General features: G+C 39.3%; 3 protein-coding genes across 3 annotated transcripts; 2 read left to right on the top strand and 1 right to left on the bottom strand.

Annotated features, from left to right (window-relative positions):
- Positions 1-695: 695 nt before the first annotated feature.
- LOC113588343 (methyltransferase-like protein 24) lies at positions 696-8,830 on the top strand. Its single transcript, XM_027027477.2, has 5 exons — positions 696-1,134; positions 1,691-1,789; positions 2,505-2,626; positions 6,105-6,339; positions 7,114-8,830. Exons 1-5 carry the CDS (start codon positions 709-711, stop codon positions 7,423-7,425), a joined length of 1,194 nt encoding a protein of 397 aa, XP_026883278.2. The 5' UTR covers positions 696-708; the 3' UTR covers positions 7,426-8,830.
- A 3,164-nt stretch (positions 8,831-11,994) lies between these two features.
- Positions 11,995-19,153, top strand: wasf2 (WASP family member 2). Its single transcript, XM_027027495.2, has 9 exons — positions 11,995-12,142; positions 15,033-15,190; positions 15,275-15,409; positions 15,600-15,753; positions 16,344-16,461; positions 16,556-16,677; positions 16,786-16,959; positions 17,036-17,505; positions 18,033-19,153. Exons 2-9 carry the CDS (start codon positions 15,058-15,060, stop codon positions 18,188-18,190), a joined length of 1,464 nt encoding a protein of 487 aa, XP_026883296.2. The 5' UTR covers positions 11,995-12,142; positions 15,033-15,057; the 3' UTR covers positions 18,191-19,153.
- Positions 19,154-20,728: 1,575 nt separating this feature from the next.
- On the bottom strand, positions 20,729-23,251 carry gpr186 (G protein-coupled receptor 186). Its single transcript, XM_027027496.2, has 2 exons — positions 23,039-23,251; positions 20,729-22,376 (listed from the first exon to the last, which is right to left on the bottom strand). Coding segments are annotated over exons 1-2 (984 nt in total). The 5' UTR covers positions 23,040-23,251; the 3' UTR covers positions 20,729-21,393.
- Positions 23,252-24,909: the final 1,658 nt, after the last annotated feature.

The following is a 24,909-nucleotide window of genomic DNA, read 5'->3' as shown; positions in this document are numbered from 1 at the left end:
TTCAAAAGCATGCATGGGAGACAACTTTTAGCGTTAAGTTTAAGAGCAGGTTGTAGAATCTATTCTGGCAGTAACATTCGCTGTTGAGTATTCTGCAGTGATGGATTCTCGCCGCTCGTTGGTATTCTAGCCGGTGCACTGCCGCTAAGGCTTTTAGAACGAGGCGAAGCTGCCGTCAGACATTCTGATAAGTACGCTAAGTTCAAACAAGGACACGAGTGAGTTAAAGGGACAAAGACAAGCAGGGGAGACAAACGAGAAGGGATTTTAAGTAGCCGAAGTCCACCGCCGCGTCGTTGAATTTCCATTCTTCTGGAATTCATTTATCGATTTCTATTTTTCTTTAGATAGTTACCTTTTCTATGCACTGAATCTTCTAAACTGGGGAACTGAGCCATCGTTCACTGACATCTAATTGCAAATGGGTGCAAATCTCTAGATACCGTATACTAAACCCATATTCAAAGGTTTCATTCTTAGGGCACTGTTTTATTTCCTGTAATGTGTAGTGAAACAGTGAATTCATATCCTGCATACTAAAATTTGTTTTTGAGTGTTGCATGTAATCACATCCTTGCTTTGTGTGTGTGTGTGTGTGTGTGTGTGTGTGTGTGTGTGTGTGTGTGAGAGAGAGAGAGAGAGAGAGAGAGAGAGAGAGAGAGAGAGAGAGAGAGAGAAACGCACGAGCACCAAGCTGCTTGTCCAGCAATGCGTGATCCTTTCTCTTCAGTGCCCTGGAGCTGTGCAGTTTATCATAGAGGCTCCAGCTCTGTGTCTCGATCTCGATCACATTACGCAACACTGCTTCAGAAGAGAGGCATGGCTACCTGCAACAGTGGCGGAGTGAGGTGGCTTCTTCCTTCAGTATTTATGCTCGCTTTGTCGATGTTCCTACTTCTCCAGCTAACCATTAGTTTGATACTACTGCGTACTTCGGCTGGACCCGAAGATCCTGTTTTTACACTCATCAGTATAAAGGGGTTTGGGCGTACCGATAAATCGACGTGGTCCGAAGCAAGCGTCGCTGGACGACTGGGAATGTGGGGCTTCGAGAGTGCGCCAGAACTTTTGGCTGATGAAGAATCCGCAGGACTAGGCGCATACGCAGATGAGAATGAACTGAATTCACGCCAGGTAACCCCGGCGCTTACTGTAGTTCTTCAACTGTAACGTGCAGTGTTCTGACCCACCACCGAATCTAATCTCAGTAACCTACTACACAGAAAAAGATTCTCATCGCAAATCTGTGGCCAGAAAGCAGAATGAAAGGAAACATTTGGGGTGGGAATCCCTCCAAAATAAATCAGCCAAGTGGTGTTCTCCCTGTCCATGACTCATCTTTTCCTTTGTTGTGTATCCATGGTGACTACAGTAGATTGAGTAGTTGTATTTTAGTGAGGGATCTGCCACATATTTGAACCAGAATCTTTCCAAGTTCCCAGACAGGCTTAGGTTACACAAAGAGCACATTCTATGGCCCCACAACATGTTGCAACTACTCCTGCCAAAGGCTTTTTCACACACACACACACACACACACACACACACACACACACACACACACACACACACACACACACACACACACACACACACACACACAAGACATCTGTGATCACAATTTTATGTAAATCTATCCAAAGTTATCTAAATATATAGCTTTGATAGATCTGTGGGTTTGTTTCTCCAGGTCACTGAAACAGGGCTGGTGCTTCAGCCATGGGCATCAGGACAACCCTCCTTCAGCACTGAGGTCCAGTGTCTCACCCAGTTCATCACTACAGCAGAGGTACACATGGATGTACTTGACAAGGGGGAAAAATGTGTCATCTTAAAAAAATTCTTCGGTCCCTGGTAATTTACAGAACTATAATAGACCACCTTTGTAAAAAAAACAAACAAACGAAGAAAAAAACCCCGGCATCTGTCAGCATAGGAACTTAAGTTTGTTAGATATTCTGTATTGTTGTCCAAGTGTGGTAACACTGTTTAAATAAACACAAAGAGGGAATTGGTAAATAAATGTAACTGACTAAAATCTAATTGAATAAAAATATATGCTTGTCTTCACAAATACACTATTGTGCAAGCATCTAAGATCAAGAAAGAAAATAATGGTGGTGGTGCCCTGTTATATGCTGTCTGTATACTTTCTATCTGTAGGTCGTAATTGCGTTGCTTGATTAAAAAATATTATAATTTTTTACTGTATTAAGATTTTTATTTGCAATCATATTTTTAATGTGTTTATTTGTTGTTGTTGTTGTTTTCTTTTACAAGCAAATAAGCACTTACTGCCAAGATAATAGTTAATAATTTCTTCATAATGGCCTAATTATTTTTCGCAGTACTGTATATTTAAGTGCAAACTTGAATACAAAGTTCTGTTTCTTTAATAATAATAATAGCTAATATCAAATCCTTGCACACATACAGTATATCTGAACTCACACAAATACATATGCATACACAGATTCCAGTACCTATTTGTGTCTTGTCTTCAGGTGAACTTTTCAAGATGGCAGCATTCAGATTGGTCTCAGCCTGCACAGGTGCTGGAAGGTTCTGTGGCTTTGTGCATGAACCACTGGACTAGAGGCAGTAGCTGTGTGGCTTACTCCTTCAGGTGAGCACATCCATGTACTCACATTCAGGTTGTCTCTTATAGCTGATGCGTTTGATGAAACCAGATAAAAATCTGTTAAAACATAGTTCAGATTTTATTTATTCTGTGTTTGGAAAAATAACTCACTATACTTCAGACATTGACTCACTAGTGTTGTGCTTTACATAAAATAAATCTTTTCAAATTCTTTGCTTGAATGAAATAGAAATGTGATGACATGTCTTGTACAAGTTAAGTTGTTTCTTCCAACAGTTAATGAGTTGTATCAAATCAAAGCAGGAAAAACATGAAACAGTGAGTCCTTGGGGCCGGAGTGGCAAACCCCTGGTTTAGGGTATGTCTTTTATGTCATGTTGATATAACACATTCATCACTTTTAATAGGTACTTCCTATTTATCTGTTTATATGAAACAATTAATATAATATAAAACAAAACAATTGGTTGCTTTACTGTTATGTGAGTCATCTTTGGAGATCCATCAAGCATTTTAGGAATATGCAAAATTTGGGAAATGTAATGTGCAAAATATAAAAGAAGTGTTCTTTAAAAACATGTTAATTTGCATTGATATTTCTACTTGTATATTGTTATTTGAACACATCATAAAATACACATCAGAGATTGCATGGATTCTCCTCAGCTCTGTGTAGCTAGAGACACGCTCCAGTTATGTGCGGACAATCAAATATCATATCACTACAATGTATTACAACAGATACAATGCAATATATATGCGATTGCACAGGAACACAATTTTCTTGTTATGTTACTTTTGTTGTTTCTGGTTTCTTTTGCATTTGAAAAAAAAAAAACGCAACTATGGTGCAGATTGTGAAGATTAATGAAAGAATATTTGCATATGTGTGCAGGGGAATCTATAAAGGAATTACAGCCTACTTTATGATATCATTATTAATTTGACATATTTAAATTATTTTAGGTAAAAATGTTTATATATTTGGTGGCAAAAGCTTTGGACCCAATTACTGCTTACAGTTTGTGACCCACAGTCCTCAAAAGATGCGGGTGATATTTTGTTAGGCCTTTGTCATTCTCAGTTGCTTATTGTTTACTGGTCTTTTATTCATGCCTTCTATAAATAAAATGTATACTCCATAGGACCAAGTTCAGATTAAGGCCTTGAAAAAGGCCACAGTACAAAGTAATACACAGTACTGAGTTTTGAGGCATTTGGGAGAATATAAAAAGTTACATTATATCATCGCTAAAGATAAGAGTGACAGTTCCACTGCCAACATGTTCCACAGAAGAAGAAACTGTGAAACATTAATTTGGAGAGTTCTTTATTCAGTGCATGCAGTGTTCAAAAGCATTCAATTCAAAGAGTTATTAGTAAGTGTGTTCTCATACAGTCAGAAGTGTTACCAAATGCTTTATTTATTTAGCAATGTAATCTTTAAAGTGGTTTGCCTTTTGTGCCAAACCGACTGGTTCATGTTGGCATATTTCTGTTATTTGCTATTGCTAAACTCACCAGTACATTCTTGCTTTTTAACAATGCACCATCTAACCACATAATGTTTTGGCTATTTACCTTTTTTGATTTTCTACCCTTATTTTGACTTTATACATTGTCATGGCCTACTTTACTGGCATTGGATAGATTCCAGATGCTGAAGCTAGAAATTCTAGAAACTTTTGTTAGCTATCCTGTCTTTAAACTAATGATGCAGGAACAAAAGTTTTGTTAGTCTAGGTTGCCTGCACATATATATTAGCGGTAAAATATGAAATATATAAGTGGTGGATTTATGAGATGTTCAACATCCAAAATGTGAATTCTTTATGCAGTGAAACAACAGACTAATTTTACAGTAAATTCGCATTTGTGATTTTTTTTCACCAATTCTGTCAAAAGGAGGTTCTCTGAATCCCCCCCCCCCAATATTTTACTGTTTCCAGACATCAAGCATAACTAATATATATAATAAGAAAGTTAAAATAGCTAACAGAAATGAGGGATGATGAAAAGACATTAAAAGGCACTTTATTTATCAAAGTTATTATGGTCTCATTAGGGCCAATAAATCAGGAATATCCAGCTGAGACTGAATTGTCATTCTTTGGGCTGTTTTTATCCTGGCCATTGTGGACACCGCCAGAACAATGTTCTGGAAGTAGGCCAGGCAGATGAGAATGGTAGAAATATAACAGTTGATCTATAACTTTAAAAGAGTCTCTTTGGCTAGTCTGAGAGCAGTCAATAGGATCCTCCTTTGATGGCCTCTTGGTAACAATGCAGTCATCAAGTACAAGGAAGGACAATGTATCTCCCTGTGAAACCTCTGTATGGGAACACCTAACTCATACCTAGATACACAGCTCATAGCACAGGATACTTTGAAACCTTTAGTAGGCACTGATGACAGCGCTCCAGAGTTAGTTTGTAGCATGGATGTGATTCATAGCGGTCTTGGTGTTTACGTGAAGATTATTTATTTGCTAAGATGAGGGGAAGTACTGTGTTATTTACATTCCCTTACAAGATGGGCTCAGGATTTCCTGTAGATCTTGAAATACTGGAAGTAATTTCATTAGAGATTGCGAATATTTGTTTTTGAATAAAGCCATTGAGACCTGCTTTTTTATTTCTAAATAAAAGCACTGATGAAGAAGAAGTTCTTCTGTAGTCTATAATCTAACTGAATGGAAATCAAATACTGCTTCAAGAAAGAGGCAAGAATAGTAAGAAGTAAGATGATAGTGGTTATTTTTGATTAAATTTTTGGGCCACAGTTGCTTCTTGCTGGATTTGTGGTTGTGACAGTGTTAAGAGGCTACACATGGCAAATGATCAGGATATTCATACATGCACAACTCCCCTTATTCGAAGCAGTTTTTTTTTTATAAGAAACACTTTGTAGGTGTATTGTTGGAGCCACAGTTTGTGTTAGCCATCATCCATCTCCTCATCTTTAGTCAGAGTTTTGATGACTGGCCTGCTGTTGGCTGGATATTTTTGGGTGACAGACCACTCTCAACCTGGCATTGACACTGATGTGTGAAAACTTCAACAACACTGCTGTGCTGTAATACACTCATGCCAGCACAGCACCCACTAACATGTCAGTGTCACTGCTGTGTTGAGAATTGTCTGCTATCCAAAAATCATATTCAGCCTGTAGAGGTCCTGTGGTCAGAAAATGACTGGTGATGAATGGAGTAGAAGGGACTGACAAACAGATGGGCCAAAATAAAAGTATACATATAAAATGCACCTATAAGGTGGATATAAAATTAGATCTAATTCAGGGTTCACTCCTGTAAAAGTACTGGCATTTCAAAATACTTAAAGAAAGCTAATAATAATAAAACTTAAAAAAAAAAAAAAGACATTAACTAAGGACATTAACTGAACTGTTGAATTACTAACAAAGTGGTTAGGAGTGAGGTGTAATGGGTAAACCAGAAAGATTCTGTGTGACTAGCAGTGTTGTCTCTTTATTCTTTTGCAGTCTGGATGGGAAAGACGCAGTGTTTCTGGAATACACATTAAATATGGGATGTGAGGTACATCACTTTGACCCTAGACATCAGGTCAGACATGTTAGTGGTTCTGTATTTGGATCCATCCAGCACCATCAAGCTTGGCTGGACTGGAGACACCCCCGCAGTCACTCTCACAGGGCAGCTTTGGGTACAGGGTCTTGTAGGCTTGTGGACATCATGAGCTCTTTGGGTCACAAAACGGTACTGGCATTCATCTATTTTCTCATTTTCATTCTTATACTAGCACAGAATCCCCTGTCTGATGCTTTATCACCATGGAGATAGTGTCTGTGGTCACGCATGGCTACCATGGCAACAGTGTCTGGTGACTCACATAGAGATGTGATGCCCCCAGGAAATATATGTATGTTGTTGCTAATCTTTGATTGATAGATAGAGACTGCTCTCTCCATAGGGAACATAAAAGGTCCTTGGTGGAGAATGCCTCATTTCACATATGTATTGTTTTGTATGTATGTATTCTACCGCCTATTTACAATACAGTATATTGTATGTTGGTTACAGGGCTGGATATCTTACTTTCAAAAAGTGTTATGTTACACATTATTAATTAACTATTTAAATTATAATCAGCCAAAAAACTGCAGTCCTTAATGTAATTCAATTTAAATGCTGCAAATTAAAGCATTTACTAACAAAGTGGTGGCTGTGTCTCAGTCACTTGTAACCAAAATTTATGCTTACTATGTGTCATAGTCCATCATTTTTCAAAGTAGTTTGTTTTTCTTATTTTGTTTCTTTTGTTTACGGAAGTTGATTGTAATTTCTTCATTTTGTGCTAATAGAAATACTTTATTTTCTCTGCAATATGTTAATACTTTATTTTTGTCTATATTTTTACAGAAAAAGATTAACTGTATTTACCAGCATTTTATGTTTTAAATACATAATCCTACTACATCTATACAGTTACCAGTACACCTGTCTTAATTGTGTGTACTTATGTGTGTACAGGTAGATGTTCTCTGGGCAGACTTGGAGAGTGCAGAGTGGCGTATGCTAGAGAGCTGGGTTCAGGATGGAACGCTCAGAAGGATCAGTCAGCTCATTCTGACCATACATCTACAGTGGGCAGGATTTGAAGTGGGTGGGACAGATGTGAAAGTAGTGCGATTCTGGTACAGTGTACTGAATACACTCTACCGCTCAGGGTTCTTTCTCACCCACTTTACTTCTGGACCAGGACACACAGTATTGAGACATGAATTTCCCAATGCACACAGCTCATACACACTCAACTGGATCAGAACAGGTGAGCAACTCTGAAAGCCACCTGCAAAGTCCCTCAAACACAACACTCTGCAAGAACCACTTTGGAACAGTTAAGGGAAAACCAAGAAACTGCCTAAAGAGCCTCCAAACACACATGCTGCTAAAAGATCATGTGCCTTTTTGTTCCTCTCAGACATTGCAGTATTCATAGGTGCACTGAAAAAAACTTTGTTTTGCATATCATGACCACTAGATTTGATACAAGCACATAAAAGAGCAGGGTTCTCATGTACATCCTAAGTTTATTGCTATATATAGCAAACAGTACAGTATGGATAAAACAGAGAAGAGCCACAAGTCAAGAACCAATTCAGAACCATACTGTATACAGACAGTACTTCCTGTTTCAATATACAGGAGCTGGACAAGGCATTTTGATAAAATACCTTAAAGACAATGCATGTAGAACAATTTAAGGACACATTTTTGATGATGAAAGCCTCAACCTGATCAGATAAAGATTAATCGCAAACCAAAAGTCTGTTAATGTTTTAAGTACATTGCGTGATAATTTAAGAATAAGGTCCAAGTTGGGTGTAATTTGGAAACAATGAAAAGTATAAAATAAGCAATTTATAGTGGCAAATTAAACTTGTGATAAAGCCATACATGTTAAAGGTTATACAGAAATGTGTTTACTTATAATCTGCCTCTTATAGCCCATGAAAAACTTGCTAGCACTCCATTGACTACTCATTAGGACTTTATGCTTGTAGGGAAATTTATGAAAATAGATTAAATACAAAGTGCACAATGAAGTTTTGAGTTGTTATTATCCCTGATTTCTACTTCTGAGAAAATTTTGCAAAGTGTTCCCGATAACTATAGTTAATTTAGTTTAAATTTATTCTGAATGAAACTGGATAAATGTTGTGCCAAATATTTGAACTCCATGTATAAATGAACAATGAACTCCATGTATAAATAAATGCTTTGCTTCAGGTGCATAAAGTTTCCTGCACACTGATACAAGCATTTTGTACTGTACACTGAAATACCTTACTGCAATAGATTAGCAGTTTGTGGGCACACCTAGACTAGATGCCCCTTTTGTTGCATGGAATCTTACTTTTCAACTGGAACTTCATATTTAAGTGCATAATGGTAAGTGGAACTGATGTTTTAGGCTAAACGTTTTTGATAATTTGGTGTATAAGTATGGTAGACTTTCTTTTGTTTGTTCTTTGTGTGTGGTATGAGGTGCCCTCTAGCGATGGTTTGGAGATACTGCCGTGTGTTTACCGAATCTCGTGATGTTATAAATTATATAGAGAGCTAAAAAGTGACCTTCATTCAGTCCATGCAGTAACTATACAGGGTGTCTGGTTTGCATATACGTATACCAGTGCATATACTTAAGCACAGATTTGAGACCAACTAAAATTCTAATTGAAATTAATTCATGAAGTTCTGTGCATGTTTGGGAATTCTGATTTATTATAAAAAACAAATTTAACCACTATGGTTTGTAGTTGTTACACTAGTAGTTGTAGTTGTAATTGTTACACTGTTTTAATATATATATATATATATATATATATATATATATATATATATATATATATATATATTTTGTTATGTGTTGGCTAAGTCTAGTTACATCTCTCTTCATAATAGAGTGTAAAACATGTGTTTTTGTCATTGTGATGTGTTTGTGTTTAGTTACCTTCCCCTTGTTTCCCCCTATAGTATAGGTCAGTGTTCTTCATGTTATGGCTGTGTTAATTCTTCTGTTGCTTACATATGCTGCACAGTTGCAAGTAGTTGCTCATCATCATGGCTGGATGATGCCCATGTCCACGATGCAGCTTTCTGGTACTGGAATGGAAGGCACTCCAGGTGCTCTGGAATCTGCTGCTGGAGCAGCATGATGACTTTGCTGTGCAGACCACGGCTCTCCAGTGACATTTCGGGCAGGTGGTGTTGGTGTTATTGGTCAGACATGCTTTGCAGTGGAGGAGTTCCACAAGGAGAAGATGTGCTTAAGCCACCTGGGAGCAAGTGAAAAGAAGCAACTAATATCCTGGAGCCACATGAAGAGAGGACACTGCACCAGCCAGTGCCTACAGATATGACAAAAACATCAGACACTCTCATCAAGAATGAGAGAAATGACCATTCAGATAATAACTGGTACTGTAGCCTGCAACCACTCTAGATATGCTACATGTTAATTTATTAACATAGCTACTAAAGTACCCAGCATGAAAGGATCAACTGTCATCACACATTCCTCCTCATGCATCACTGTGGGAGTGCCTCTGTTGTACGTCATATATAGAGCCTTGCTGCGCCTTTAAGGGCATACATTCCTGAGGGTAAAAATAGTTGTTAAGGCATGCACAAGGTTTAGGCATTGACTGTCTGTCATGTCATGTGATTTATCATGAAACAGTTCTTTATTAACATCATGTTTAATTGCTTCAAGACCTATGAATTTCTGTAATTTGCCCGATACAGTGTTATTTAAAATTATTTCATTAATGTTTTTCTATGGTTGTCCTATATGTAAAAAAAAATCATTTTTACATTGTCCCACACTTCTATCATAATTTTCAAATACCTCCACTAGTTCTGATTACTTAAATACAAATACACTGACACTGGGATGTCATACGTCAGTTTCTGCAAAGAAAATTTTATTCTTGTAGAAAAGTACACCCTATATGCCTTCACCTGGTAAAGCAAGGTGTAGCAATGCCATGTTTTTGGGTTTGATTCCCAGGGATTGCACATATTATTATACTGACAAATATATGTTAGTTGCTCTGGATAAACATGTCTGCAAAATGTTTAATTATCATTAGAACATGGGTGAGATACAATAACAACAAACCATGATTCTCAGCTGAAGCCAGACAGTTTCATAGGGTAAAGGAGATAGCATTCAATTATTGACATGAATGAGAGCTATCACAGATATAAAAACAGCAAAGGTCAATCCTAACAGATGTGCTGGTGACAAGTCAACCTGGTCATGCACTTCATGCTAAACCATCTCAACTGTCAAAGCACCTATGCATGGATTTAAGATTGGCTTTTAACACCAATGTCACAGAAAATCTGTAGGCCAAATTCACTCAGATGTCTATGCCAGATTCCAACTGTCATTGGATTGTAGATTTACACATTGGCAGGAGACTTCAAGTGCAGCTGGGAAAATAAATATTAGCTCCCCTGACTCTTAACACTGGTGTAAATCAAGACTGAATTGTAAATACCAGTGATTGCACCTCCACATCTGTAAAGATCCTAACATTTGCAGATAACACCCATCACCATGGTCACCATAAACAACAGTGATGAGTGTACAGGAGGGAACTTGTGCTCCTGGTGCAGTTCCAGTCACCTTAAGCTCCAGAGTGCACAGCAGAGAGGACGTTCTGTCCAGGGCAGCTGATCATCTTCCAGCTGCCACAGGTGATGAACCAAGCTTATACTGAAATCCTTGAATTCATTTTCACACCGTACATAACAATTTGAACCATCCAAACTCTAGCACATAATTTAGAACTACAGAGAGAATTATCAAATGTAACCTTACAAAACTGACAAAATCACAGCTGACACCTCTCACCCCAGAACACAATCACAGTGGACACTTTGCACTTTAGCCTACCTCCCTAAATTGTAGCTCATAACTATAACATCACGACTGTTTATATCACACTCCAGACATTCCCTATGTGTACATATTCATTATTTTTTAAATTCGGTTTTAATTGACTTATATTTTAAACTTTGTTTAAATGTTTGTTTTTTAGGTTTATTCTCTATTCTGTGTCCTTTACTGTGAACAGTCAAGTGTGACGTTTAGTATTTTACATGTGACGTCACCCAGACAAATTCCTTATATGGGCCTATGTAACGCGGGCTCTCCACCAAAAACATGATTCTGAAATCCTTCCTTTTGAAGATGACTGCAAGTAAACAAAATTATTCTGTAAAGGAAACATGTCAGTTAAAAACAGCGGATAAGAACTTCAACCGTTTTTTTCAACAATTGCTTTTCACGTTCTCTGTAAAGTTCAGTTTAATATTATGCCTACAAATGAATGAAACCGACACGGAACTTGATACTATTAACCCATAGTAAATCTTCTAAATCAGATACTGAAACTGTACAAAGAATTACTAGCCTTATTCGTATAAAAACGATGTTCCTAGGCTAGATTGTCTGCTTTTTAGACTTTAGAGGGGGATAACAGTTTGATTGTACTGTCACAGAAAATAAATAAAACCTGGCAATTAAATGTTTTAAAGGTTTGACAGTGTCAATTCAGAAATGTAAGGCGCTTGCAAGGTTAGTTTTAGCTCGTTGGAGAAGGACTAAGGTTGGTGCTGTTATGTTTAATCTAGATTATAAATTGGAACAGGCCCGTCAGTTAGGAATGCCCACCCTTCCCTACGAAGATGAGGAACAGATGTTTTCAACTCGCACGGGTGGAGTCGTACCGATTTTTTTTAACCCACCCCTCGCCTACGCAATTGGCATCTTAATCACCCAATCGTTTCTCCGAACCTGTAAGCATCGACCAATGAAAAGTTAACAAAGCCGGAACTTTAGAGTCCGTGCTCTTGCGACGGTAGATTGTAACAATTTTCGGCTCAGAAAAATAATGAGTCACAAAAGTATGTTAAGGTAGCTAACATTAAGTATTTGAAAACTATAAAGACTTCTACAGAAAGGACTAATTTCCTTTATCTTTCGGTAAGAGATTATCTTTATATTTTCACCTTTATTTAAAACGCGAACTAGCTAGCTAGCCACTTTTGTGCTGTTTAAGTTGCTAGCTAGCTATCTTGGTAGCTTAGTTAATAACTTACTTCCTGCTTTGGACGTTCAGGGTGGGCCGCAAAGTTTTACTTTCCGAAAATAAGTAAAGTTAACTTGGCTTTATCCGGTCGTCTGCAGTGTAATATTTCGTAGATATTGTATAGATTATTCCGCAACATCTGGTCAGATTTATGTTGTTTCAGTTTAAACTAGGTTTAGCTTAATCGTTTTGATTTTTTGCTTAAAGCCAATGGCTCGTCTTTACTGCATACAGTAGTCATAGCTATATAACCCAGGGTTACTTCACAGCTAGCTAGCTAATTACAGTCTTCATTCATGTCTAGATCAATTCTATTGCATCGGTACTCGTCCTATGGAGTTTTTCGCTCATGTAAAATGTTAGCTACTTCAAACACAAACCCAAAACACCTGATCCGTTATTTCAAGGTGTTGTGAACTCTGTAGGAAGGTAAATTTATTGGAGATTTGAGTTCTTTCTCTGTTGCATATAGGCCTAGCCCCACTTCTGGAGAGCTAATCACCATTCTGTAGAGTTTACCCCAGGCTATCGTACCTGATACCCAGGTGGTCAGAACTGTACTATTACACAGGAGCCGGGTGTTTAAGGGTGTGTAAAGACTAAGTAGAGTAAGCCTAAAAGCTAGACGTACATATTTCACCATGTCAACCATACTGAGAAGATGGTGGTTTTGTAAATAATCTCATTTCTATTCATGAAGGGATTAGTGAGGTGGAAAATATGAGAGAACAACGTTACCTCTCATTAATTTCAGATGCTTATTGTCTTTTCATTGTTATGCTGAAATTAGCCGAGATCGCACTTCACCTCCAACGTTTTCATTTAAATATTTAACTGAAGACCCCTTCACTAAACACTGAATTAGTTAGGTTCCAAAAGTGCAGTTGGAGGGTTAGATACTTCGATCATAAGTTAAACAGAGTATCTTATAGGTGAGAAAATATTAAATTCTTTATTATTGCTTCCCCAGGACTATTGTAGGTTTAATTTTAAGGAAAGGGCTGCCTATGTTTGCTCCTGGATGTGTATTGTTTTTGATTTTGGATCCACCTCCTAACACCCACTAATCAAGGTTGACTGGAGAAACAGTTGCATTACATCAGTGTGCTAGATTAAAGTTCGGTGTAAACACTACAGTAGGATAGTCACTGACAACACGAGTCACTGATGTGAATTTTATACTGTACACCTTGTCCTATTTGGGACAACAATTATATATTTGTGGATCAGTGTTTAAGGTATTACAAAGCTAACATAAATGTTTTGAAAAATATTTGTAAAATGCCCTTTAAATCTAGTGGAAGTCTGTTGTTTCCATTGAAATATAATTGGCTTTAACAATTATTTAATACATATTCTTTTATTAAAAAACTACATTGAGTAAACTTCTATACAGAAAATTGTGATGTCTAAGAATAAAATAAAAAACTGAATGCTGAGTGTTATGCTGACACTTACAGGTTCTTTGTAAATGTACATACCCAATGAGGTCTGTTTTGGTTTCTATAGGTAAATACAATATAGACTCTTAACTCTAATTAAGAAGTCCTATTTTACTGCTTACACTGCAGAATGTCATGATCATCAGACACCAAGTTCTGTGAGTTTTGTTTGATCAGCCTTCCTTACCGGGATTTGTGCATTCCTGATATAGTAATCCTGGATGTATAATCTCGGGTTTTGGGCAGTCCTGATATAGTAATCCTGATATATAATCCTGAACATAGATATATGCCACAAAATTGATTGTATATATAGTATGTGTATGAAAAATAGTAGAATGGCACACAGTGACTTTAGCTCTCAGTTCAAACCAGTCCTTTCTCATCATGTCCCTTTAGTATGCATCACAAATATTTGTATTCACATTTTAGCTATTGCAGTACATTACAGTTGACTTCTGTGTACATAATAAACTAGACTAAAAAAATCTTAGATATAGGTAGACATATTTTTGAATCCTCTACATAGATGTACATGCCTTAGCTCGTTAAATAAATTGTATTTCTATGTTGCATCAAATTCTTTTAATGTCTGTCTGATCATGTTATATTTGGCAGCATATCCAAACAACAAATAAGTGGAGCCTTCCTGTGTACATACTAGTGGGCCAGACAGTATCACTATCTCAAAATGTGCAGTTTTATGCCTGGAAGACAGAAGGATATGTCCTTCTTTATTTTGCAGGCTGGCTATGTAGCTGGCTCAGGATACATCATGATTTCTCCATTCAGAGTAACTTGTTCTGTTGATGGCCATAGTGGAAAAGGGAACAATTTTCTTCTGTTTAGCCACATAGTGTTATTTCTACTTCAGTAGAGACATTGCTACCCCACATGCATACAAAAGAGGGAACTTGCTTTGGCTACTAGCACTGTTTCCATAATGCTGCTGTTCAACTAAGAGACAAGGGTTATCACATATAGGGCACCTTGTCTCGGCCTTCGATAACGGTGATCTTGCTATGCAAGATAGTTCACCAGTTTTCACAAATGCAGCAGAACAGACATGCCCAGAGATAGTGTTGCCTCTGCAGTGGTGATACAAAAATAAAGCATGCAGTAGTTGCGTCAATGAAGGAAGGCGCAAGGCAGGATTGGTTCTGCTTTAAACTCCAGCCTGGTTGTGTTTCTACATGCGTTGGATAACTGAAAGTGTCTGCGTGCACGGCAAAACAAACAGCGCGACAGCTAGAATGAGCAGAAGTAAGACTGTTGCGGAAGCCGCAGCAGCAGTGTTAATTCCCACAGCCCTGGATCTCATGTCCGATCTCCTGTCTGGCAGTGAGGCAAGGAGCTGAGCCACCATCATGCCCTTGGTGATGCGCAACATCGAGCCGCGGCACCTGTGTCGCCAGACATTGCCCATGGCTGTGAAGAGCGAGCTAGAGTGCGTGACCAACATCACGCTGGCCAACATCATCCGCCAGCTCGGCTCCCTCAGTGAGTGGTGCCCTCTACTGGATTTGTGTTGCTGTAGGGCCCACTGAGTGAGGCTGACTCTGCATATCTTTGTGCGTGTCCCAGGCAAGTTTGCGGAGGATGTGTTCGGCGAGCTGTTTGTCCAGGCAAGCATGTTTGCAGATAGGGTGAACACCCTTGGTGAGAGAGTGGACAAGCTGCAGGTCAAAGTCACACAGCTGGATCCTAAAGAGGAAGAGGGTAAGAGAACATCCTCTCTTTGCTAAGTCATGCTGATAATTTATCTGAGCCCATCAACAATTGATGACTGATAACAAAACCGGCCCTTTCTCAGCACCTCCTGAAGTAATTGTGCATGATTAATTAAGTGTGCTCCTGTTTTTTTCTTTTGTTCTTCCACTCACTTGCTTCCTGGTTTTGTTGCCTTCAGTGTCTCTGCAGGCAATCACCACTCGCAAAGCTTTCCGCTCTAATCTGATTCAGGACCAGCAGCTCTTCGCCCGGCCATCTCTGCCCCAGCCTGTTCAGGAGACTTACATAACCTGCAACCAGCCACCTCCACTTAACATCCTCAGCATTTATAGGTTCACACACATCCATGCACATGGTTTACTTTTCATCTGCAGTAAATGGATACAGATCTATGTTCTGGGATGTACTATATTAGGGCACTTTCAGATTTCAGTCATTTGTTGCCTGGTAAAAGTGCAGACTAAAGAGAGATGTCAATCCAGTGGACCTTCTCTTTTTTTAATAAAAAAAAAAAAAGATTTTATTGCAGATAAGCAACAGTGTCGGCGGTATTACAGAAAGCTTTTAAAGAGGATTGCTGCAGAAATTGGTTGTTTGAAATCTAGTTGTATAATAATCAAATTCTTTGCCTTTAAGACAATCCTATTTTAATTTGCTGCTTGTGTGTAAAAACGCAATTCTCAGTGCTCCAGTAGGCACACTGTATACTGCATGCCACCCTTCATGAATAGAACATTGCTGTCTGTGAAGCTGTATGTGGTTAACGTAAATAAATGAGGCTTTTGGAATAGGAGCCTGCTATCTGTATCACCAGTCTGTGCAGAGTTTCCTATGTGTGCTCTTCATGGAAACCCAAAGCACTTGTTATCTCTGGTATAAACATTAATGACCTGTCTTAATCTGCTGTGTGTGTCTGTCTCAGGGAGGATGGGAAGGAGGCGCTTAAATTCTATACTGATCCATCCTATTTCTTCGACCTGTGGAAAGAGCAGATGCTACAAGATACCAAAGACATCATGAAGGAAAAACGGAAACATAGGGTGAGATAGGCGTCTCGTGATGTAGGATTATAATGTGAGTTTTCTGGTATTTTGTTTCTGTTTGAATTAAATTTGAGTGCGTTTGTGAGTGTAGAAAGAGAAACGAGAAAACCCGAACCGAAGCAACCTGAATCCCCGCAAGATCAAAACCCGTAAAGAGGAATGGGAACGGCTCAAAATGGGTGAAGAATTTGTTGTACCTAAAACTGATGCTGGGTAAGTGAATGTAAAAGTACTGATGGAGACATGAAAGCATGTTTGTATAAAGGAATTTACCTGTGTTTGTGTGTGTGTGTGTGTGTGTGTTTTTTTGTTTTTCCTTAGTAATTCTATTGACTTTAATGGTAGCATTGGCTCCGGTGAGGACATGGGTATGTTTGATTCTGAGGGATTTTACGACCAAAGTACTTCCTCTCGCAATTTTGATCCTGGCTCCCCTTTGCCACCTCCACTGTCTGATGATGATGGTTTCCTGCCACCTCCGCCACTAGACGTGGCGTAAGTGTCCCTCCATAGTTTTTAGTCATTGTGCACAGATCCTGTTGTGCATTCACTAATCCCAGATGTCTTGCAGGTATAATGAGGGACTGCCTGGAACTTCAACCCAGAAGCGAAGTAGCCTCTTAAGTCCCACTCACCCTCCCCCAGCTCCCCCTGTGATGGTGTCCTCTCCTACTGGCCGCCCCATGGTGGCCCCTCCTATAGCACCACCTCCTCCCCCACCTGTTAGCATTATAATCCCGCCCCCACCTGTTACAGGATTCGATACTCCTCCCTCTCCTCCTGCTTGCATTAATTCCTCCTCTGTCCCTCCTCCACCCCCTATAGCTCCCTATATTCCATCTCCACCCCCTCAACCTATTCGGGATGGACCCCCACCTCCACCCCCACCCCCTCCTCCCCCAGGCCCGCCTCCTCCATGCTTTCCTTCTGTTGCTCCAGCTCCCCCACCCCCAGGTCCCCCTCCTACCTCTCCTGCTCCCAAAGCCCAGCCTGCCCCTGCCAGCGATGCCCGCAGTGATCTCCTAGCAGCTATTCGCCAAGGTAAGTGAAGGGATCTAGATGACAACTTCTGAACTGTCGGAACAAACAGCATTTCTTTGGATTAGCTGCAGGCCAGATTTGATTCAATATTTGACATTCATGCATCAGTTAAGAACAATGAATTTTAGGGTATGGCATCTCTATCCGTAATTATTGTCTATTCCTCTGAAAATTCAGTATCCCACTGGTTCTTAGGGACCCCATCTTCTGCACATTTTTGTATTTTTTCCATAACCTAACACACCTGATTAACTTGGGTATGTTAGAACAGGGAGAACAAAAATGCGCATATCTTAAAATGGTTTTGGATATGGGGCATAAACCCATTGGCAGTGTGCTGTATTTGCAAAACAGATTCGGCCCTTTTGAGGGCTTCAATGAGAACAGAACACTTGGAGGGGGGGGGGGGGGGGGGACTGCTGGATGGACCTTAGCATAATGTTCTATTTTGATGTCTGCATATTTAAATTCAGTTCCTTAACAGTGTGTCTGAACAAGTTGGTGAAAGTGTGCTTGTTTGTATCCAGGATTTAATCTGCGTAAAGTGGAGGAGCAGAGAGAGCAAGAGAAGAGGGACGTCGTGGGCAATGATGTGGCAGCTATCTTGTCCCGCCGTATTGCTGTGGAGTGTAGCGATTCCGAGGATGATTCTTCAGAGTTTGATGATGAGGAGTGGTCTGAATAAGTCTACATCTCATAGCAAAGATTATTCAACTTCCACTTCTCAAATAACTTATCTTTTAATGCATCTAACTGCAGTGTATGGTAAAGAGGGCATGTGCGCATGTGCCCATGCGTGTGTGCGCGCGCGGTCTGTTCTGACTGAGAGTGAATTATTTAGATGATTAGCCTGCTCCTATTTCTGAGGGCCTGTTCTTCTGCAGCTAAAGATGGGTACATTTTAGAGGTAAAGAGGATCAAAGTGTTTATTCTTGTTGCATGTCAGTATATCTGCAGAAGCTTGATATTAATCACCCAAATCTTTGGTATTTTTCCTACACCCAGACGAGTAAGAGACACATTATGTAATTTAGATACTCAAAACTAATAGACTATTGAAGTTTGTAATTTAGATTAGATTACTTTCTGTTATTGGCCCTTAGAGCACTCATTCCCAGAGTTAAAGCATGAGCATTCTCTTAATCCAGTTTTTGTGTGTTCATGGCCTGTGGCCTTGACAGCTGATATCTCTATCCATGTTTGTGGAATGCATCTTTTCTCTGACCTCAGTGCCACTTGTGGCGTTATGTCATTCCATGTGGTGGTATTTCCTCTTTTTTTCATTTTGCTGATTGGCTTGGGTTCCAATGTCTGACTGGATGTGCTTATTTTATGAGCTGCGACAAATGGCAACACGTATTTTAGCTCAGTTGCATGTGGTCCATGGAAGAATTTAACCTGTTATTTTACATTACCTGTCCTCCCCATGTGTCCAGTGTGCAGTCCCATTAATGCCTTTGCCAGTCACCTGGTCTTTCCTTTTGATTTTGTATTCCAAAGTGCCTATTATTTTAAAGCCAAAGTTTTACTGAAAATTATGCAAAGTTTTGAAATCAGAAAACAATTTATTTGGTATTTTTGATTTGTAATTGTAAACATTTTCTATCAGTGCTTTTAATGAAAATAAAGATCTTAATTTCGAATATGGTATGTTTGTGAACCTGTTCTTGTTGATTGTATTTCCCTTTCATTTTCTGGAGTCCCCCTGCCCTATGCATTTTTACAGTCCCCCATCTCTATCTCATGTAATTAAACCTATAAATTAATTGGCTGATGAGTTGGGTCAAGTGTGTTGGACCAGTGAGAGCCCTAAAATCTGCATGGCAGGCCACTCCTGTGCCAGAACTTAGAAATGCTACTCTGTGACCTGCCTAATACAGTATTTCCATAGTATAACCAGTGCAGAACAGAGATGTATAATTAAAAATAAACTGGCCTTCACATAGGACGGAAGCATTATAACAGCCTTCTATAAGACATTTTCAGATTTTTGAAGAGAAATTTTTTTTCAGTTACTTTTTGAGAATGTTAGCTTCTGTTAGCCATCCATACTGTTTGAGTTCCTCTAAATCAAATAGATTGTCAGTGTCCTCAAGAATGCAGTTGGCTTTCTTGCTGATTCTGATATAATTTCATATCAGTGAAATATTAATCTTCCATAGATTGAACTTTTAAGAGATGTTTAAAAGTTATTTGGATATATAGTTATAATAAAATAGGGTTCTGCCTCAGGTGTTTGGCCTATTCTATAGTGCACATGTTTTGTGGATTTCCTAATCCACAAAAAGGTTTAGATAATGAGCTAGCTCCATTTCACAGCACTATCACTGTGTTGGGATCATCTACAATAGAGTGTTCAGTGTGGTACTTGTGCTAAAATTTAACAATAATCTTTGTGTTATGATGCTTCTGAGAAACCCAGCCCTGATGAGTTAAACCAGGAGTGTATTCAAGGAGCACTACTCTGTGTTGTGTCAGGGCCCACAGACCATTACTAAATGTTAGCATACTAGACCATTTTTCCTCCCCAATGTATCTAAAACATTACTATACAAGGTAATGTAAAACATACAGTACAACAATACTCTACAAGGATGAGTTGATATAAAATGTAGCAGAATATAGCAGCAATTTTCAAATGTTAACCTTTAAAATAGAATTATGATTCTTGCTGGCAGCTAACCAAAGCTGCAACTGTGACAATTTAACATTTCATTTTCTTCTTCCTTAAAATCATATTTAACAAGTCTATATTTCCTATTACATGAGTGTATTACATTTTAATCCTTTTAAGATGCATTTATTTAGTAATTCATTTGTATCAGATACACATTTGTGTTCAGTGTATTTTAGATCTGAGCAAAAAAAAAAAAAGAATGATAGTCATAGGCTCCCCCTTGACTATTGTGGACAGTTCCATTAACACACTCAAATGAAATGCATTTGTTAATGAAAATAATTTTTTTTGAGGCTGGCTCAGTTACATGACCAAACACAGTGGGACTTACAATGATTCAGTCTTGTGTTGCACCAGTGCGTGCCTTCCAGCTGTTACCCGATAACTGATGCCCGATTTATTCCAATGTGATGAGTATGTTTTCGCAAACAGTACTTGTGGCTTTTCAGAGAATACAAAAATCAATCATTTTATTTCAAAGATTCACTATTTATTTTGCTATAAACAAGACAGCAGTATTCATAAAACATTTCAATTTTAAAAATAATACATTCAGTCACATGTAGACAATTTGTGCACCATTAATTTCTCACAAGTGCAAACAGGACAAACATGAAGTATAAAAACACCCATCATTTTGCAGAGGTATCAAATGGCAAATAATTTGATCAATAATCAAATAAATAGACCTACATGACTGGTAATAGCATTCAAATAAAACTTCGTCAAGTAACTGTTGTAAAGTGCAAATGATTTTTAATTACATCTATAATCTCTGAATGTCAGAGTTTGTGAAATATCAGGCACAAATTGAAAACAATTAAAATAATTCTATTCACAATGAAACATCATTTCATTTTCCTTTAATATGACTGAATGGAAAATCTGCTGTGGAATATGTATTTCTATTGGTGACATTGAAAACTAATGAGGATAAACAGTTTTAATTAGGCATTTTTGAATGCAGAATAAAAACAAAGAAAATATAAAACAGCACACACTTTAAATGCTGCAGGACAGTGACTGTCATTCATGACTCATAAGGAGTCAGGAAGAGGTCTTTTCTGTTGGCACAGTGAAATTTTTCTCAATATGTAAGTGCATATGTTTATGGGCTTGACACTGGTAATGGATTTCAGAGCATGTTATTTCATGGCACTATATAGCATTTTTTAATGTGCTCTTCATGAGAATGTGACGTTTGCTTTGAATTAGACATCACTGGGCGTGTGTGTGCATTTCTGAGATGTGTTTGGAAGGCAGCAACAGAAGGCCTGCCTCAGTGCTCTCTGTATGTGCGTGTTTCTATAGGCATAAATGAGAGGGTTGAGCAGAGAGTTCCCTGTTACTGGCACCAGTGTAAGGTATGTGTACAGGGTAGGTGATGATCCATCACCCAGGAGGCCGTACAGGGCGAAGGGCGTCCAGCAGCTGGCGAAGGTGGCGAGGATAAAAGCAAGAGTGTGCACCCGGCGACGGGCGTGCGTGCGTGCTGAAGGTAACGTGTGTCTCTGTAGCGCAATCTGGTGTGAGTGGCGTAGGACAACTTGGCAGATCCAGGCATTTAGCTGCAGCATTAGAGCCAGGGCCAACAGGAAACCCCCACAGAGGGTGGCCAAGTGAATCCGGGTCAGCGGCCGTACCACGCTACAGGCCTGCTTAGCGTCCAAACAGTTCCAGCCGAGGGCAGGGAGAGCCCCTTGTAGGCCAGCCAGCACCCATCCTGCAGCCAGGGCCCACCGGGTATGAGTGTGCGTGCGCTGTGAGCCATAAGTCAGGGCTCGGTGGAGGGACAGGAATCGGTCCAAGGTTATGCCTAGCAGCGAGAACACTGATGCGCTCAGTGCACTCACGAGCAAGCTCACACTCCCCAACTCCAGCACCTCTGAGGGCACATACCAATGAGACAGGAACTGCAGCAGCAGACCCACTCCTGCCAGGAAGTCCGCCCAGGCTAGGCTGCCAATCAGCAGGAACATGGGTGCCCGTAGAGATGACGAGGACAGAATAGTCACCACAACAATTGCATTCTCACAGCAAATTAAAGCACCTGACACACACAGGGCTACATCCCAAGGAGTCATCACTGCTGCAAGTAGGGGGTTGGGTGTGATGTGAGCAGGGGCATCCTGTAGAATGGGATCTATCTCCAAGACAACCTCCAATCCAACTTCAGAATCATTAGTGTCCATCACTGTAGGGGAGAATAAAGAAGAGACATGAACACAGTATCAATATTGTGGTACTGAAGGCAGATTCTGACATGCTCACTGGCAGAACTGAAAAGCTCTCATATCAGTCACAGAAGGAAATTTGGTGATTAGATCAGCAGTTCTGCATCATTGTTTAAATTGATAATTCAGATAATACATTCTGAAACATCTACTTATTCTCGGTGAAAATCATAATCTAAACGATAAGTAGCCTTTGTTATTCAAGTTCAGTCTACTTTACAGTATATCTACTTACATGTCAAAGAAATAAGTGGCATTTATACCCGCGAAGTATAAAATCTAAACAGAAGCCTGTACATGTTTAAATTCGCACATACTACTAAAATTCATATGCTGCATTTTACGAGATACGTGAGTTCAGAATCCTTAAGTAAAATTGTTATATCGTAGCCTGTTCCTAGTGCGCTATCTGGTTACGTATTTAATTCCAGCCCCCCTTGCAAACTGTATGCTGTGTAACAGTCTCGTGCGCATGTTGAGATTGCTCAAGTACTGACAATATAGTGGCAGTGAGCTACAGATGGCCTAGTCGTGTTCACTGGTGAACCGTTTCATTATATTCTAAAATTAAGACAGTCATACACAGATGCACACAGAGAAACTCAAGCAAATGCAGACTTACTGTGGTGGTTAAGCTCGATTAAAGAAAAATCCTCCAGTAGCTAATCATCCAAGCAAAACCTCGCGCTGTGAGATCTTAAACTAGAGATCGAAGAAATCACGGTGGAATAATCGGAATTTTGAATTTGGAGTCAGATCCAAGTCTTCTGTCGGGTATATTTGTTGTATTAATACAAAGGCGCAAGATTCTTCATTAGCTCCTCGGTGTTTGACCGTCGTCTTCGCGAGCTCGTCTGTGGAACTCTCAAATCTGTGGGCAGCTCTCTGTACCTTCACTGATCCTCTGACGTCAGTTACCACGACGGGGTCGATTCCCCCAACCACAACCAATCATAAAGCGCCCAGAGAAATCGTCCACTGTCGTAATTTCATTCATAAAAATACCGCATTCTTTCACCCCGCCCACTGCGACGGCTAGAGAGTAGACGTTCCTGATTCATGTGTGAAAGGCATTTAATGGTTCCATGGTGTAGGAGTTTAAGAAATTGGATTGTAATATATTTCACATCTATATAAAAAAGTAAATGCCATTAGATGAATTCATCTGGCAAAGCCCTTTGTATTTGTGTGTGTGTGTGTGTGTGTGTGTGTGTGTGTGTGTGTGTGTGTGTGTGTGTGTGAGAGAGAGAGAGAGAGAGAGAGAGAGAGAGAGAGAGAATGAGTCATCGCTGTCCATGGTGCTGAAAAACACGCGTAAAAGAAGGCACAGTTGATTGTAGTGACGCACATTTTGGGTAGGCCTATATGTCTGAGCCGCAGTTTGTCATAAACCTCTTTTAAAGATGTGATGCATTTCATGGTTTTATGTGTCACAAGCGACGCAGTCTGTTTCACGTTGATTAACTCGTTGTTAATCTACTAGTTTAGAAGTCATGGGTAATGTGCAGATAACCTCTGCAACGATGACATAATTTCCTGGCAGATGAAGGGATTCTCGCTCTCCCTGGTGAAATAGGGGGCGTCGCAATAACCGAGTGGCTGTGCATTTCAATGATGCAGGTGGGCGAGGAATTCGGCACGAGAGACGGGGAACTCTCCTCTTCTTAGCGTAGTCTATATAAGGACACACGCTTCCGGTAGACGCCATCTGAAGAGAAAAGAGCACTATGAGTTGAAAGCATTCTAAAATGTCCGAGACTGCGCGAAAATATACCCGGGAATTATTCACCATATAAACTATGAAACCCACATTAGGATACTGATCATTTTTATTATAAATATTTTCACAATTCAGACGCAGTTCTAATTTGTATGTAAGATACTTTATTGTAATAATGTATTCAGTGCATAACAGCTTGAAATACCTGTACTGCGTTATTATTTTAATATTAATTCTGAAAGAAACCTATATTCCCGGAGGTATATGCGTGTGTGTGCATGCATGAGGAGACTGCGGAACTTCTCCCAGTTACCTAATATCAAGAGAGCGCACGCGCTGTCTTTTTAGCTTTATCGTGCGCTTCCAACAGGAGTCCGCCCACTCTATATTCACATTGCTGGGCATACTTAGGATTCGCGTTTGACAGCAAATAGATAGATAGATAGATAGATAGATAGATAGATAGATAGATAGATAGATAGATAGATAGATAGATAGATAGATAGATAGATAGATAGATAGATAGATAGATAGATAGATAGATAGATAGATAGATAGATAGATAGATAGATAGATAGATAGATAGATTTCTAAAGTACATTAGATACCATATACCATACCATATGCATTGAAAGGAACATAAGCAATCAACCAGGAGAGTAGTGGGCTTTTCTACCCTATCCAAACTTACCCAGTCTTACACTGACACCTAGATTCAACCTACAGACCTGCACCAGTTTAATGCACATTGTTCTTTAAGACAGAATATGGAG

Source organism: Electrophorus electricus, chromosome 8 (genome assembly GCF_013358815.1).
Source record: "Electrophorus electricus isolate fEleEle1 chromosome 8, fEleEle1.pri, whole genome shotgun sequence".
Classification (NCBI taxonomy): Eukaryota; Metazoa; Chordata; class Actinopteri; order Gymnotiformes; family Gymnotidae; genus Electrophorus; species Electrophorus electricus.
This window is presented reverse-complemented; position numbering and strand designations above follow the sequence as displayed.

Coding starts and splice junctions, on each gene's coding strand:
- wasf2 (XM_027027495.2), top strand. CDS start 15,058: ATGCCCTTGGTGATGCGCAACATCGAGCCGCGGCACCTGTGTCGCCAG. Junction 15,191..15,274: donor CCGCCAGCTCGGCTCCCTCA/GTGAGTGGTGCC, acceptor TGCGTGTCCCAG/GCAAGTTTGCGGAGGATGTG. Junction 15,410..15,599: donor GGATCCTAAAGAGGAAGAGG/GTAAGAGAACAT, acceptor TGTTGCCTTCAG/TGTCTCTGCAGGCAATCACC.
- LOC113588343 (XM_027027477.2), top strand. CDS start 709: ATGCGTGATCCTTTCTCTTCAGTGCCCTGGAGCTGTGCAGTTTATCAT. Junction 1,790..2,504: donor AGTTCATCACTACAGCAGAG/GTACACATGGAT, acceptor TCTTGTCTTCAG/GTGAACTTTTCAAGATGGCA. Junction 6,340..7,113: donor GCTCTTTGGGTCACAAAACG/GTACTGGCATTC, acceptor ATGTGTGTACAG/GTAGATGTTCTCTGGGCAGA.